The following is a 16,546-nucleotide window of genomic DNA, read 5'->3' as shown; positions in this document are numbered from 1 at the left end:
GAGTTCCTTATGTGGTAAAACGTCATTACCACGCAGAGACAGCTGATGGGGAAAAGGTTCGGGGGGGTTGCATCGGCTCGCGTGAAATTGAAAGGGGCCAGCAAGTTAAAGCGGAAATGATGGTCCCGATCCCCTCCCTGTAACATAACCAAAAAGGCAGGTGGGAATTGTAGGATTGCCCCTTAAAAATACTCGTATTAACTGAAATGGAGACCTTACTACTTTAAGATTCAAGTCTGTGCAGTTCGTGTTAATATGGGGTTGATGAATTGCGACTCTACCACTGGGGTCCGTGATAGCCGAGGAGATCGATCCCGCCTCTCGATGAACTAATAAATACAGCCGTTATTACCTTTTCACCAGAGAGGTTGGAGCTTTGTTTTTTTTTCAAAGACATGCCCAGCAGTCCAAGAGTCAAGCAGCAACTGTGGTACCTCCCTAGACAAATTCATCAATCACCATGAAGACTGTTTTGCAATCAGCAGCCGGCGCCCTCGTGGCTGCCAACCTCGCTGCCGCCGTGGCAACTGGAGCAGCGGCGTCTTCATCTGTGCCGCCGCCCACCGTGGTCATGCCGCTGCACATCAACTATGGGTCAAACAACAAGATTGCCACCAGTCTTTTGGTGCCCTACAGAGACACCAACAAGACCATCGAGGTCTGCTACGACCTCGGTAGCCCCGACTTTTTCGTCTTTGGCCCCGACTCCATCATGAACTGGGGCTGCAGTGGCCTCGCCTGTCAGGGTCCCTGCAACGCTTCGGTTCCGGAGGCCGGCACCTATGACCCGTCCCGCTCCGAGACCGCATCGGACACGTACCCCTACAAGGCCGAGTATGCCTACGGCGGCAACCTCAGCAAGTGGTACAAGGCCAGCTACCGCTACAACGACACGTTGACGTTTGTCGACACCAAGACTGGTCTGTCTTCGGGTCCCATCGAAGGGGTGAACGTTGGCATGCCCCAGTACTTGCAGCAACGCATCTGGGAGGCTGACGGCTCGTGCGGAGCCACGCCTCTCTACGACTACTCCATCCTTGGCATCTCGCCCTACCACGTTGCGGACCCAGAGAACAACATCCTACCAGTAACGGGCCCCTCGTTCCGCCAGAACCTCCTCGAGCAGGGCAAGGTATCGGCCGCAGTGCAGTCTTTGTGGTTCGAGAAGCCACCCGCCGGCGTGTTTGACATGTACACGGGCGTTGGTCTCCAAGGCGGCATCGATACTTCCAAGTACGAGGGTCCCCTGGTCAAAATCCCGAGGAGGACACACGCCGATGGCCTACCCTCCAACTACAACGAGTATTACACGTACGCTGCCAACCTCTCGGTCAACGGCGAGATACCCATCCAGATGCAGCGCAACGGTACTGGCGCAAATATGAAGCTGTGCATCATCGACTCGGGCGCCGTCTCGGACGGCCACAACCCGGTCGACCAGCAGGCCTACTTCAACGCGACTGGCCTGCGCCTGAACCCAAGCCACCCGGTGCCATACCAGGGTGACCCCCTGTCGTGGCCGGGTCCCTGCGACAGCGTCCCCGCCGACAAGTTCATCGAGTACAGCTTCGCGGGCGTCAACGAGGGCGAGTCCATCTCGATCAAGGTCCCCATGCGCTCCTACGTCCGCTTCCAGAACCCGGTCGACGACGCCCTTGGATGGTGCACCATGGCCATCACCCTCAACACTTGTGGTCTCAACACGCCGTTCCTGACGGCCGCGTTTTTCGCTGCCGACGACGAGCGCGAGGAGATGGCTATTGCCCGGGGTGCCTTTGTGGAGCAGGGCACACCCGTTGATCAATCGAGCGTTGTTTTGAGGATTCCTTGAGTGGTTTTGGTTGCATGTATTTTAGCTTATCATGATGCAAGTAAAGATTAATGTAATGACATTGCTGAATTCGATTCATTTTGCCGACGATTAAAAAAACCCTGAGGTTAAAATTTTCATTAATTTGTGCAACCTTGACCATGATATCTCGGGGCAAATCTGGTTTGAAGGAGGGAAATGGGTCTCCCTCGAACAAACGACCTCAGTTACTCAGCAACTACCAATGACATTCTTTGACCTGGGCTGCGGCCCAACCACCATCCTAACCCTCAGTCTCCTCATCACCACTGTGGCCCGTTTTCAAGGCCAGAGAGTCGGTGACAATGTTTTCAAGCAACTAATCAATTTGACCTGCCAAGTTAACAGGCTTTGGACTCTGTGAAAGATAATCACAAGCAGGCGTCGATATGACGCTCAAACCTTGGTCATCCTTGAGAGTTGAGCCATCCATCGCGGTAAACCATCCATTTCTCAACTCTATAAAAATCTAGACAAAGAATTCACAGCCTCTGTTGTGTTCTTTTTTTTCATCTCTCTACTTTACAGACTATCCTTGTCGAATGATCTGTTTTCTGCACCATCGACACATTGGCCTCATATTCCATCGCATATATACGATCCCGTCTCTGAGGTGTCCAAAGTATCCTAACAAACCACTATGACCGACTGGCTCTACAACAAACACCATCTAGGCTATGACGCCACGAACCCACCTTTCCCACAACCAGCGACGCCCCACCTGGGCCCCTCAACCAAAGAACTACTGCACAGCCTCCGTCTCAAAGATGAGCTCAAGTCCATCAACGACGACACCAACAACAACAACAACCAACCACCACAAGTCTACCGTGGCTATTTTGCAACTGCAAACGACGCCCGTACCCTCGCTGCCCAAGTGAGACTGGAATCCCGTCGGCACCAGCGGCCTTGCGACCCGACCTTTCCCATGGTGGACTCGCAGAGGCGACACCTAGTCCAGCAGCTCGTCGAGGCAATGGCCTAGGTGGCCGGACCTCACGAGCTCGGGATGCAGGGAAAGGTAACGGACAAGGTGAGGCGGTGGCTTATGGAGTCGACAAACTCGGTCACGTTGGAGATTATGGCATTTGAGCTTTTGGTAGGTTTTGCGGTCTTTTTCTTGCATCTTTTATTCTCATGTTCTCATGTGTAAGTAGGCATTAGTGAATTTCTATTGGTCTAACTTTTTGATGAAAACAAAATATAGGAAAACATAATAGAGGCTCAGCTCGGCAACACTCATCAGTTGCCTGATGTTAGTCTTTACGAACATGAAGTGCATGAGACGTTTCAATCCCGGTTTGACAGTGTCATTGCTGCATTGAGAGTAAGTTTCTCCCTCTTCATCTCTATGCGGTACAGCTTTAGCCCATTTGGTTGCACAGCAGCTGAACTTTTAATCTATCATGTTCCAGTACTCGAAAGCCATGGTGTACAACCTAAGCCACGCCTCTTTCCTCTGGAGAGTAGCTGCAGGGCCCAAGACGCAACTCAAGGTCTATATTTGCCTCTCCCTTCTCCTCTCATCCGTACTCTCCAACAAGAAGGGAGCCTTTCAAGCAGCCATGACTAACTGCCACACGGTGAGATCTACAGGCAAAGACGGCAAACGCAGAACTAAACGGCGCTAGAGCTGAGCGACAGGCCGTGTACCAACGAGCCGTACAAGCCAATGACAAAGACGCCCTGATGAAGGCGGCCATGACCCGAAGGCCAAGGGCTAAACAGCTAGCCAGGTCGTCCTCCCCGGCTAAACTCCCTGTCGCGATGGGACTTCCCAAGGTGCAGCAGCAACAACAGTTGAACCAATGGACTGCAAGTAAGAGATCGGCCACCGAGGCAGGTATGAGGACAGAAGATGATAGCTGTTACGCAAAAAAGGCTTGTATTTCAAACCTGGGCGATCTGGGTCAGATGCAAGAGCCATCGATATTTCCGAGTTTCTTCGACACAAGAACCACCGGTACCAGTGCCATTGGAGGACTAGTGACCACAGGTCATGAGCTCGTTGCCACCACGCCCTATCCAATTGACCCCCAACTACAAAATACCACTATGGCTTTTACGGACATGCCATTGTTTGATCAAGGTCTTGGAGGCTGGGATGATTCATTAGGAGGTATAAGCAATGCTGAAATGCTCAACTTGATCCAGCAGGAGTGGCCCGCAACGCAGTACTCTACAAATACCGGCATGTAGTGTCCTTTGTAGAGTACTTTATATCTAGGGTTTGGTTTATGATTTGAGACTTTTTTTTAGGTGGCTTTGGGGTGAAATTATAGTCTTGAGAGTAACTAAGATTCAAAAGAGATTGACAATCCACAAGGAAAAAAAAGTAGAAAAAGCACAATACACTATCAACCAGTCCTGCAGTCTACAAATGAGCAAATATCAATCAAACCGACAAGCCAGAGTACCCCCTTCTTTCTGCCTACTCCGAGAGAAACTACCTCGCGACAGGCTTCAACTTTACCATCAAATCATTCTTGTGCCACACGGATGTGTTTGGCTGGGAGTCCATCCAGTCGTCTTGCCCAGGAACTAACTCCAAATCGAACTTCCAAAACAACCTCGCCAACGTCACCCGCATTTCGGCATACGCAAGGTTTTTCCCGATGCAGTCCCTAGTGCCGTAGGAGAAAGGTTTGAAAGCTGCAAAGTTGTCGTCGGCGAACTTGTTCTCGTATAGAGGGTGCGACTTTGGCAACCATCGCTGCGGCGCAAACGTCTCTGGGTCGGCGAAATTGGACGCCAGTCGCTGAGTAGCCCACGCACAGACGTAGACTTGACTACCCTTGGGCATGTACAACCCTTCAGCGTAGTCCCCCGGAGAGACTCGTGGTGGCACGTATCCGACCGGTGGGTACAGACGAAGCCCCTCTTCTATGCAAGCATGTAAAAAGGGAAGCTGAGAAGTGGATACCATGGTTATGTCTGACTCGGAAGAGAATGCGGATCGTATCTCTTGGTATAGCAGCTGGCGAGCCCTTGGATTCTTGCACAAAATGAAGAGGGTGCCCACCAGTGCCGTCGATGTCGTCTCCGACCCGGCGCGGATCAAGGAACCCCCCATCAACAGCAGTTCTTCTTGCGTGATGCCCGTCTTGTCGTCGCTTTTTCCCTGGTTGCGCAGGATATAGGTCATAAAGTCCTTGCGAGGTGCGTCGGCGCCCAGCTCGATGCGCTTTTCCGCTTTTGCCACGCTGAGAGCCGTTTCGTCCTTGATGGCCTTGATCTCGGAACGAAACAAGATGCCGGCGAGTGGACGGAGTAGAGGGTAGTAGACAAAGACTTGCATCAAAGCCCTGCCCCGAAACCCGGCAAATATACTGCTGATCCAAGGGTGGTAATCGCTGTTGTGCAGGGCGTGAAAGGGATCCGCAAACGCCAGGTCACCAATGACGTCAAACGTCAAAAAGTTGAACCACCGCGTAAAGTCGACCGGCTCACCCTTTTCCGCATAGGCCGTGAGTCTATCCATTAGCAGGCTGATATAACCTTGAATCAAGGGCTCTTGCTCCCTCAGCGCAACCTCTGAAAAAGCATGTGATACCCCACGGCGCAGGCGGCGGTGGTCCTCGCGGTGGGACGCCACGATTCCGACGTTCCTCGGCAGGCCGTACCACGGTGGGTATTTGCCAAATTCCAGCTGGTTCGGCCGCCTCGCGTGGACTTCCTTGTAGGCAATCGCGCCGTCCATAGCGAGGTAATCGGGCGCGATGCGGACGGTGGGGCCATATCTTTTGTGGGCTTCGAGCACCTGCTTGTGAAAACTCCCCTCCACCTTGCTGCGGTAGTAAAATGGAACCGAGCTGACGGCCCAGAGTTTTGGGCCTGGGATCTTGGCAAAGGGATGGAAATAGAGTCTGTAGATAACAAGTCCTAGCCGGTAAACCACAAACTGTTTATTGGTTAGAAATTGGTTAGCCTGATGTTACTCGAGCACAAGCCACGGGGTGAGCTTATAGAATGACTTACAGCACAAAAGATGAAGCTGGTCAGCAGCCCATATTGTGGCATGCCAGCAAAGGTTGCTGTAGCAATCATATTGAATGGCGGGGTGACTCGCAATCCGAGTACGGTCAACTAAAGTAAATCGCGGGCCTCTAGATATTTCTGAGCAATAAAGAGATGAGAGTTGTGTATACTGCAAGAGACAAAAGTATCCTCGGTAAAGGCTTCGACGAGGAACTTGTTTATATATCTGACAGGAGAGAGGGCCCGCAACGCACAGCCCGCCAGGTATTTGTTTGCCGGTGACTAGAAAAAGCCCGAACCCGAATGGCTACGGGAACTCGCTTTCACACGATGTATATTGTAAGCATTATATCTCGACTGAGATTAATCCCACTTGAAATGGGGACGTGGGGCCCGAGTTAACAACTTGTCTGAGAACAAATGTGATTGACGCAATGGACCCTAAATTCACGGGATAAACCTGGCTAACCAAGAAACACTAATGCGAGTTTGGGATTTCGTAGATTTTTTGAAGCATGCAAGCCGCGCGGACATGACCGGATTTTCCTTTACTAGTGAAATTGTGACCTGACCTGAATTATCAAAGTCAAGCGGTTTCGCTGTTACGATCTCTTTGACCATCACACTGAGTATAAGCCCTTTTTTCCCCAAGAGCATCGGGCTTGCACATCTACTGGCTCTTCTCCAACAGAAATCTTGGGCTAGATAGTGTATATGTAACATTTTATCATTATATATATATACATATCATGGATTCTCAGCAATCAAGGCCATGGCCGCAGGAGACACGTAGTCACCGTCAGACGAAGCCAGTGGCAGCGTTCGGGTCGGCAGCCAGGCTCCGTTGGCGGCGAAGGGGTTCAGTTGAGCATTGGGGTTAATATACGCCGGGCAAGTGGGGGACAGAAAAATCGAGACACCAGTGTTTAAGCAGATAAGCACCTTAATATGAATAGAAAAAAAGTAAAGCAAAAATCTACTAGGAGAAACAGGTTTCTGGAAAATAAATTTTAGTTTTCTAATTTAAATTTTCTTTTGTATTGTATTAAAGCAAATATTTGAGGTTGAAGATAGGGAGTTGAAGCCAAAACACCTGCGTTTTTGGCGTAGTTGGGCCAAATTTGGCGCCTGCGCGGCCTTGGCCATGTGGAGGAAACTGATGTTGGTAGGGCGAGATGGTGGGAGGGCCCGATCGGGTACCCGTTGAGCGGCTGAGGGGCCAGCCTCGCCGGTCTCCAGGGTAAGAAGAGGAATGATCGCGCCAATGTGCGGCATTTTCCCCCTGACAAGCTGGGGTTTCCTCGAAACCATGTTACTTACTATAGCGGCAGGGGTGATAATCCCCATAGAATCCTGTGGGCCGTGTGGGTGTTCCCGATTATGGTAAAAACATTTTAGAAAAAAAAAAAAAAAACTATGCGGCAGGTACTTCAAACTACCCTCGGACAATTAAGTTGGTGAAGGCCCGCGCATATCCGTATACGTACGGTAAGTAACATGGGGGGAGGGGTTTTTTCCCTGATCCCGTGGTACAGTGGGGAAACAAAAGTATTATGGTGTCAGGCGAAAAAAAAAAGAAAAAAAATGCGTGGGTTTTTATTAATTCAAGTGTTCGCGGGAAACATTGAGTACCGAAATTATTTTTTGTTCAAAACTAGTACCAAAGTCGGCAAAGCCCATAAGGCCCATACCAGCTGACTCTATACAGGGGGATAAATTTGTTACCTTACCATCATATTGTCGACTCCGCTTTAATTTTCGCGTTCCGAATGCGACAATTGCCAAACCCATATATTACTAATCTCACTGCTCAAACTAGACCTGTTGCAAGGTGGACCGAACGCTCGCTCCTCGCGGTACTTGCATGGGGTTTTACAAAGACCGCACTGTATCCGCAAAACGAATTGCAGTCAAAATATTGTGAAATTCGAAATATTCGAATAGCTAATTAATAAAAATGGTAAAAGTATAATGGACTTATCGTTATAAAAGCCCCGAATTCTAACTTTAGGGCTTATTTTTAAAGCCCAAACATCAATTAATTAAACCCTGGTTTAATTAGTTGCTTTATTTTGTACCTGTGGGTCCATATAACGGTGTTTCTGGTTTAGGTTTGAAGATAAAAAGGTTGAATGGAAGCTGCCTTTTGCCTTTGCTTTCTATACCACGGTTGAGTCCCACCTCCTGAGCCATTGGAAACTGACCACTTGAGCCCGATCATGCGGTTATGTTGTAAAGAATCTACTCAGACTTCTAACACGAAATCGCTAAAGAAGCATGATAGGTATTGCTTGCTCGGCTAGAGTACAGCTGGTTTTGTGCAAAGAAGGGAGTACAAAGAGTTCAGAGAGTAAAAGGGGGTACAATGAGTAAACGGTAATACATCGTAGCTCTCCTTTGTTGCCAAACACTATCAGGCCTAGTTTCTTATTCGACAAGGCCAACTTGATTTGTGTTGTTCTTGAATTTATCTCACCTTGGCTACATCACCACTGACCAGCTCAAGCCTTGACTTCAGAAACCCACAAAAGCTTTGAAAAGTGGCCTCGTCGTGACCCTCACGCCAACGACACATCACCACGGCCTGGCTCCTGCCAACAGCCATGGCAACCTCAAACCCTGAGAACGGCTTTTTGCTTTCTGCAGCTCCAGGAATGGATTCTTCCGCGCCCTCCTTCTCCCTCGCCTTCCGTCTCCTCCACGCCCTACCCCAGACATTCCCCCTTGTTCTGGCAACTCCCTTCAGTTCTTGTTTGTCCCAGCCCCAATCGTCCAGCTCTAGGCCATGCATCAGGGTGTCGATCCTATCGGCTACCTCCCCAACCTTGCCGACCTCCAAAGCCCCAATCTCGACTTCCACAGGAGGCGGAAGGACCTTTCTCCAAGCCAGCTGTGCCATTCCCCTCGCGGCAGTCTGGCCTGCCCTCGTCCTGCTGAAGCTCCATGCCACAGCCCATCGTTTCGTCTTAGTTCCCTGAACGAACTCGGTGATGGCATAATTTGTTACCCCCTTGTCTCTCAAAGTCTCGACCAGTACCTCGAGGCTGGATAATTTGCCCAACATGCTCGTGTACCAGCGCACCCTCTCTCTCAGGACAAAGGACTCCTCCAGGATCCGCATGACGAAGCCAACCTCGCCGCCGGCCGAATGTACCATCTCGACGGGAGCGCCAGTGCAGGCAGTTGAAGGTGGGAGTTCCTTTTGCGCTGCCAGGGTGAGAAGTTCCTTCTCCGACTCGTAGAATGGTGGGTTGGTCATTACAAAATCGATGGCGTCGATTTCCAGCTCATCGAGAGGGACCAGAGGGGATTTGGCTGGATCCGGGCGGGGAACGAGCTTGATCCGATGGGAGAGGTTATTGGCGGCAATATTCTTCTCTGCGTATGAGAGGCTCTTTTGGTCGACGTCTGAAGATGACATGTTAGTGGGAGGTCAATGATTGGTGGAGAGAAAGAAGCACTTGCCGGTTGCGATGAACTCCCAAGGCCGTTGGGTACATCCTAGCAAAGGATAAATGCAGCTCGCACCGGTACCGATATCAAGGCCTGTCAGTTTAGCACCCGCTGGACTGTACGAGCTTGAGTCAAGGAGGTCTTTGAGCCATAGGATATAGTTGTGGCGATTTGGGACCTTTGTAGGCAATTCGTTGTTAGTAATTACCTTGCCTAGGTAGGTATCTTTACGGTGATTATACACAATGCAATGCACCCAAGTTCATTCCACACTCCTCCACAGACGCCAGATTGAAGCTTAAAACTTACTGGAGGACACAGGCGATCATCCGGCAATTCCATCCTCAGACCAAAATGTAATTTCAGTGAGGATTTGGTGAGCTGCATCACTGCCTTGGGGTCGGTAAAGTCAAGCTGGCCATTGTGCTTCAAGCTACGAGACAATGGTTGGTCAGTGAGTGACCATGACAAGTCGAAAAGCCACTGTATACTCACACTGGCAAACAACAATCACATAATAAACTCACACAGCTTTGAACTCGGGATCTTGAGTTCCCATTTGTCGAAAGTCAACCTCGTGACGATACAAATTGCGGTAATAAGAGTCATTTTTAGGTCTTGGCTCCTGCTGCTGCTGCTGCTGCTGCTCTTTGTACCCCGCAGACCCATCATCCCTCACCGGCGCGGTCGCTAACGCGGTAGGAGTTTTCCCAAAGACATTCTCAGCAGAAGCTGAAGATTGTGCATCTGATGCGACGCCTGTATCGAGCTCGGTGCGTTTCCGTTTGCTGCCAACTGATGCTGACATTTCTTTTCTCATTCGGGTTTTTTTTTTTTTTTTTTTTTTTTTTTTTTTTTTTTTTATCGTTTAAAGTTGCGATCAACGCCGGACCGCTAGGTTTGGCAGCTGAGGTGGGGTGACTTCCTTCGGGAGCTAATTGAATGTAGAGACCCCCACTCTTCGATAACGGCACAAGTCTTATCTAATCGGGCCTGGAATAATTGCATTGCGACAATGTACCAGGTACCTCACCTTGTTTACCCCCACTGTCAACTGTGTCGACTGCCGTGCAGCGACTCTATTAAAAAATTACAGGGCTCTCGGAACCACTTTCCGCTGACCCGCAGCGTACCAACTCGCTACTACTATGTACGGAGGTAGATGGACCCATGCAACCGTCAAAAACAACAGGGCTCATCGCTGTGGACTCCAACTGATTCAACTGATTCCTGCTTTTTTTTTTTTTTTTTTTTTTTTTTTTTTTTTTTTGTTTTTTTTTTTTTTGTTTTTTTTTGTAGCAGTTCAACTTTGGCTTTTGAAGAGAAACAAAAAAAGAAAACTGCTGTTCTGAGTAGCGTGAGTCTGAGCCGACTCTATTTCGAGAGGCTTGGCGCGTTACATCATCCAAGGGTAATTTTAGTGTCAAAAAAATTCACTATCCACTATTAAACGCCTCTTCCTAATCGATTTCCCCCCAAAAAAAANNNCCCCCCCCCCCGACGAATTGCCACCTCACGCGCACCTTATCCAACCGGAGCAAAGGCACACCGCCAAATTAAAGAGATTCCAACTTCCATCTCCGGCATGGACCGACCCGATGGCACCACTACCGTCATTACCGACAGGGCTGACCCCGGCGCAAAGTCGCTGAGGATCGATGGAGAAGCAGCAGCAGCAAGAATGGAGGGTCTTGAATCACCTACATTGTCGTCCCTTTTGTCCCCGCCCCAACCACCACACAATCGCGCCGTCACCCCCTTGCTCGTTCTGGTTCTGCTAGTAAACCTGTCAGCGAGTCTTTACCAGCTCCCACTCAATCGTGTCATTGAGCGACGTATCTGTCGCGACTTCTTCCGTAACCTCGTTGACGATGGATCCGACGCCGTCTTTCTCCCGGACGGCCAGGTCCGCGAACAGCTGTGCAAGGTGAGCGAGGTACAGCAGGACCTGGCGCGCGTGCAGCGAGGGATGGATCTTGCATGGATAATAGGAGGTATGTGCTACGTGCTAATTATGAATGTTGTGATGGATTGATTGCTAGCTTCATTCCTCGAAGCTCGTCCCCGCTGTCCTGCTAACAAACATCTCCTACCATCCACAGATCTCATCATGACCATACCCTTGGGCTTCGTGGCCGAGAGGCACGGCAGACGTCTCGTGTTGCTGCTCAACCTTGTCCCGCGCATCGCCATGCTGGCATGGGCTGTGGTCATAGGTTATTTTGAAAATGTGTTTCCGGCCCGTCTGCTGTATCTTGCGCCCATGCTATCCGTGCTTGGTGGTGATTGTGTCTTCAACTCCATCACCTATGCATTTGCTGCAGGTTTGACAGAAGACAATGTGCTCCGGGCTTCGTACTTTGGTTATATGAGCTCCATCACATATGTCGTTGCCCTCGTCGGTCCTGCCTTTGCCTCAGCCACCATGAGCTTAAACCTCTGGCTGCCTTTCCTCATTGGCATATCACTACTCTTCCTCGCCTCCCGTGTCATCCCCATGCTCCCTGATAGTCGCCACGACCAGCGCCAGGAGGAGTCTTTAGCCAACAACTCCACATCATCGTTCCCGAAGTTTCACGCCCACCAGCCTGTCATGCAAGCAATCGTCCACCGGCTCAATTTCCTCTACGCCTTTGTCGCCTCTCGCCCGCGCAACTTTGCTTTTCTCCTAATCAGCATGTTTCTCACCTCGCTCGCCAGCGCTGACACCAAACTGCTGGTCCAGTACATCTCGCAGCGCTACACATGGTCGTTTTCGTCGGCGGGCTACCTTTTGTCGGCCAAGGCTTGCGTCAACTTCGTCCTCCTGACCGTCGTCGTGCCCTCACTGTTGCGCGCCCGAGCAAAGAAGACCATCGTCTCGGCCGAGAGGCAGAATCTCTTTTGGGCAAACGTGTGTCTGGTCATGTCGGTCATGGGCGCGACCTTGATCGGCCTGGCGCCCACCGTGTGGCTGCTCGTCCCGGCCATGGGCGTCTACGCGCTCGGGTCGGCCCTGCCCGTGTTTACGCTGAGCCTGCTCAAGTCACCGCAGGTGTCGCCGGTGCAGCAGCAGAATCCCAAGGATGATGATGAAGATGATGATGGTGATGACGACGATAATAACGAATACAACGGACTGGGTTCGCCCACCTCGGTTACTGGCATCATTGGTGGTGGTAGGCTCAGCAGTGAGTCACATGACACGACCGTGTTTTCGGTCGTCATGCTCGTCAAGACGGTCGGGTCGCTGGTCGGCGTGCCCATTGTGACTAGCTTGTGGATTGTGGGTATCGATCTCAGGTTCGAGGGGCTTGGCCTGCCGTATTTTGTCAGCGCTGGGTGTTATTTCGCCGCTTTGGTGGTTCTTTTCCGCATTAATGTGATTTAGCGTTGCGCTCATGGTTTCATGTCCTGTTTTATAACATTCTTATACAGAAGGATATTTGGAAAAGATGTAGCACAAATAGATGCCATACCAATATCTTTCAACCAACGCCCTGGAAATTGTTTCGCGCATGCAAGGCAGTTCCCTGTCATTACTGTAACACGTTGACCTAAAAGCAGACACCAAGTACCACCACGCTCCCCAAAGTGTCTTTTCCCCTCATCTGTTCACAACACCCCGGCTGCCTGGAAAAGTCTAGACAGCTGCGCCGCGATCCCGGGCTCCAATCACGGCAGAATACCATGTCGCCGAAAAACAACGGCGTCCTGCAGCCTTGCAAGGCAGATTTCCAGATCTGCACCCGTCTATAGGCATATACATTTTCCCCCGGGGAAGCATAGCATCCTCAAACTCCTTATCCAATCCCAACCCAGGGGTCCACGTGACTGACGCGTTGGCAAACGCGATTGTGTCCCACATGCAGAGCAGCATATTTGCGCCGTCGAGTCGGGCCAGAAACGTCGAATTATCCACGCTTCCGTGAGTTCCGGCGGCTGTGACGACGACGATATTTGCGGCCCCGGCCCTGGCTAGAGCTTTACTTAAGTACTCAGATATACTCTGACGCGAAGCCTGAGGGTATCACTACAAGCCGCTTAAACAGTCAGTGGGATGAAGAGCTCGAATCACTGGAGCTCCTAGTTCGTTAGATGTATGTCGATAGCTGCTTGTTATTCAAAGGGGTCATGTCGGCTCAATTTGGTGAGTTTACCTTTTTTTAAGGGTAGTGCCATTCTATAATAGTCGACTGCACGATGATTTGAAAAAGAGTGAGACGTGGGTCAAGGTTGATTGGTACTGGTGGAAACAGAATATTGCAGACCGCTTAAAGGATTATTCAAAAGACAATACTTACTCAACTTGCGACTGACTGACATTTCACTACATTGCGCATTGCTAATCTTTGGGCTGTTTGAAGCTTGAAATTTTAGGCCCGTTCAAAAGTCCATAGATATCTCTATCCATGAGCGCCTTTTCGAAAGCATTTCAAAAGGGGACTCTATAAGTTTGAAGAATCTCTTCGCTCACTGAAGCTGCGGCTGTGTGGCTGGTTGAGGTTCAGTGTCACTTGAAGGCAAGATTTTATTACCTATTATTGCGATATTAGAGCATTTTCCAGCGTTTTCAAAGACTCACTCCTGTTTGACGAGGAACTGGACTGTATAGAATTCGGCATGTCTTTTTGCCTGGCTTGTAGATGTTGGCATAAGCCCGAGCTCTTCGACAAAGCGATCAATGCAGACTTCAAGCTCGGGTTCCGAGAGAGTGACACCGAGGGATTGAACGGGTGGCCATGTGAAGTATGCCTTTGTCCATTTCCAGACTCCTCAGGAGAAGCCAAATCAAACTGGACTTGAAAAAAAGGATTATTGATTCCTACCTCTTGGTTCGCCGGTGCCTTTTTTGAAAGACAAAGTGCACAACATCCTTTGTCCAAGTATTCTGCGTCCAGCTCCACGCATAAAACTGCCAGAAAGCTTTTGCTATCTCGATTCGCAGGGTTAGCTGCTGTTGCCCAGACATGACTCAAGGATATACCTTTCTTTCAGGTGTCGCAGCGAAATGCAGGATGAACAGAGAAGATAAGGGGGCAGTTTTGATTTCTGATGTCCGCAATTCCAGAGCCCGCCATTCTCCCTTGACAGCTTCAACTACGCAATGCCAATCGAGTCGATGTCCCTGCAAAGATTTCCTCGACTTGTTCCGGCTGCTTTCAAAAAAAAAAAAGATTCCAGTGTCGTTGGTTTTATAAACTGACCAATCTAGAAAGACCCAAGCACAAAGTAACGGGCTAAAGTCAGATTGTTATATAATAAACTGTTAAACAAATACATAGCTCCAACTCTCATTTACCTCTATCGCAAAACGCATGCTAAAGATTCAAACATTGTGTCGGCTTGAGCCGAGTTTGAGTCGCTAACGTGACGGACCCGCGCATTAGTGGCCATGTTGTTCAAGATGTCGTCCTGTACTCGTGTTTATTTGAAAGCTGCATCCAGCTGGATAGCATATTTCCAACGGCCGACGCACTGTCAACTCATATACCTCGGGAGCATGTCTTCGGTTGTTGGATCTACACCTTCTGTCTAGCAACTGCGAACCAAGACGGGTCATCGGGACCCCCGATGGCTCTTGTCTTAAAGGAAAACATGAGCCGATCACGTTAAAACTGAGCATGGAGCAAGCCCTACGCCAGATCAATTTCGACGTAGCCTTGGTCCACTCACATCTTGTCCTCTCTACCGATATTGCTGCCGCAAGCCGGTCAACACGCTGAACGCCCACATGGCTGACTATGTTCACGCTTTTCCGCTGCTTTCACTGCCATGGTCATCGTGGACAACCGACAATGACTGTTAAAAGAGGATTGAACCATGTTAAGATAGGTCTGGGTTTCTCTATATGTCTAATTTTCAGTCCAGCCATAACCTCAGTCTTGCCGAGAGTTTGGGAGAGGGCATGAAATCGCTAAAGATCATATCAGCTTCCTCCTCGCAAATATTTGGCAAGCCCTCATCAATGAGCAATCCACCAAAGGGGAACTGCTTCGACTTGCCCACGAGCGAGATCAGACAGTGAAGCAGCTTCTAAGCGCTATCATGGGCACATCACCGAGTCTATGCCAACAATGGGCTCGATGTGGAAGCTGCGTGCCATCCTCGTCTTTGCAACAAGACTTCCTTGCTAGTCTGGATTCCATCAAGGAGGGAACTCCCAGATCGCATTCCACGCCTGGCTCCGATGGATTGAAAAGCAGATTTGTGGCCTCACGGACGTTTCAACTTCAAACAGTGCGGTTCTGTGATACAAGAGAGGACGAATTCTTTATTCTCGATCATCTGGTAGCATACCTGACTCCATGGGTTCGCTGGCACTGGACCGCTTGTCCGGTCGTGAAACCCGAGCACACGTGTTCAACGAGATTACCTTTTAGCAAGGGTACGTAGCACCCGAAAAGACGGAACAGCCTACCGGAGCTAGTGATGTTTGGTCAGTAGGTGCAGTCTTCCTCGGGATATTTGCATGGTAAAATGTGTCCGCGGAAATTCCGCCGCCGGTTTAGCGGCACTTCCGTTTCCGGCCGATCAATTTTCTGTTTAGTGTAGTCTCAGTGCTCAGACTAGACCCCCTGCAATTGCAGGGTGGACCGGGCGCTCCATGTACCTTTCAGCCACATGGCTTTTCGACCAATTAAATCGGCCGAAAAAATCGCGCCCGTTCTAGTCTGAGGACATCTTGTCGATTATCGCCGCATATGGAGGCAATCGTACAGTATACACACTGTGCACGCACTGTATGCGCACCGGCGATATAATTTTTTGATTATATATTTTTTATTTCCGAATATTTAATTAAATAAAATGGTAAAAATATAATAAAAATAACAATGTAAAATTTAAAATTAGGGCTTTTTAACGGTTAAGGTTTTGTATTTATATACGTTATATAAAAATTTTCAATAAAAATAAATAATAATAAAGTTATTTTTAACTCCCTATTTAAAATTTTATATATAAATTGTAATATATATTAATTTTTTATTTATATATATACGTCAAATTTGATATTTTATATAAATATTTAATAATTAATATAATAAACCTTTATATTAATTATATACAATAATTAAATAACGTTTATTCTTTTATTTTATTTAAAATAAATTTAAAACAAGATTTAAAAATATGTAAATTTTACTAAATTTAGATATAAAATACGCAATTTCAATAATATTAAAAAAATAATTTTACGTGGACGTTTATTTATACCGGTTATATAATTTTTGAAATTTTAATTTTAATACTTTTAAAATTGGTAAAAGTATAAACCTATTTTAA

General features: G+C 48.9%; 7 protein-coding genes across 7 annotated transcripts; 4 read left to right on the top strand and 3 right to left on the bottom strand.

The window, feature by feature from the left end:
• Positions 1-460: 460 nt before the first annotated feature.
• On the top strand, positions 461-1,831 carry PgNI_12477 (uncharacterized protein; the record flags this gene model as incomplete). Its single annotated transcript, XM_031132425.1, has 1 exon — positions 461-1,831. One exon carries the CDS (start codon positions 461-463, stop codon positions 1,829-1,831), a length of 1,371 nt encoding a protein of 456 aa, XP_030976123.1.
• A 658-nt stretch (positions 1,832-2,489) lies between these two features.
• On the top strand, positions 2,490-2,834 carry PgNI_12476 (uncharacterized protein; the record flags this gene model as incomplete). Its single annotated transcript, XM_031132424.1, has 2 exons — positions 2,490-2,726; positions 2,754-2,834. The coding sequence occupies 2 exons, from the start codon at positions 2,490-2,492 to the stop codon at positions 2,832-2,834; spliced, it is 318 nt and encodes a 105-aa protein (XP_030976124.1).
• A 24-nt stretch (positions 2,835-2,858) lies between these two features.
• On the top strand, positions 2,859-4,048 carry PgNI_12475 (uncharacterized protein; the record flags this gene model as incomplete). Its single annotated transcript, XM_031132423.1, is given in 4 exon segments — positions 2,859-2,948; positions 3,057-3,176; positions 3,265-3,432; positions 3,446-4,048. The coding sequence occupies 4 exon segments, from the start codon at positions 2,859-2,861 to the stop codon at positions 4,046-4,048; spliced, it is 981 nt and encodes a 326-aa protein (XP_030976121.1).
• Positions 4,049-4,295: 247 nt separating this feature from the next.
• Positions 4,296-5,896, bottom strand: PgNI_12474 (uncharacterized protein; the record flags this gene model as incomplete). The annotated part of the gene is made up of 2 exons (XM_031132422.1): positions 4,296-5,750; positions 5,828-5,896. 2 exons carry the CDS (start codon positions 5,894-5,896, stop codon positions 4,296-4,298), a joined length of 1,524 nt encoding a protein of 507 aa, XP_030976122.1.
• A 2,398-nt stretch (positions 5,897-8,294) lies between these two features.
• Positions 8,295-10,088, bottom strand: PgNI_12473 (uncharacterized protein; the record flags this gene model as incomplete). The annotated part of the gene is made up of 4 exons (XM_031132421.1): positions 8,295-9,235; positions 9,356-9,458; positions 9,590-9,713; positions 9,808-10,088. The coding sequence occupies 4 exons, from the start codon at positions 10,086-10,088 to the stop codon at positions 8,295-8,297; spliced, it is 1,449 nt and encodes a 482-aa protein (XP_030976127.1).
• Positions 10,089-10,821: 733 nt separating this feature from the next.
• Positions 10,822-12,650, top strand: PgNI_12472 (uncharacterized protein; the record flags this gene model as incomplete). Its single annotated transcript, XM_031132420.1, has 2 exons — positions 10,822-11,274; positions 11,383-12,650. The coding sequence occupies exons 1-2, from the start codon at positions 10,866-10,868 to the stop codon at positions 12,648-12,650; spliced, it is 1,677 nt and encodes a 558-aa protein (XP_030976128.1). The 5' UTR covers positions 10,822-10,865.
• A 1,150-nt stretch (positions 12,651-13,800) lies between these two features.
• On the bottom strand, positions 13,801-14,231 carry PgNI_12471 (uncharacterized protein; the record flags this gene model as incomplete). Its single annotated transcript, XM_031132419.1, is given in 2 exon segments — positions 13,801-14,106; positions 14,121-14,231. 2 exon segments carry the CDS (start codon positions 14,229-14,231, stop codon positions 13,801-13,803), a joined length of 417 nt encoding a protein of 138 aa, XP_030976125.1.
• Positions 14,232-16,546: the final 2,315 nt, after the last annotated feature.

This window comes from Pyricularia grisea, assembly GCF_004355905.1.
Source record: "Pyricularia grisea strain NI907 chromosome Unknown Pyricularia_grisea_NI907_Scaffold_12, whole genome shotgun sequence".
NCBI lineage: Eukaryota > Fungi > Ascomycota > Sordariomycetes > Magnaporthales > Pyriculariaceae > Pyricularia > Pyricularia grisea.
Note: the sequence above shows the minus strand (reverse complement) of the source record. Positions and strands in the feature narration are given on the sequence as shown.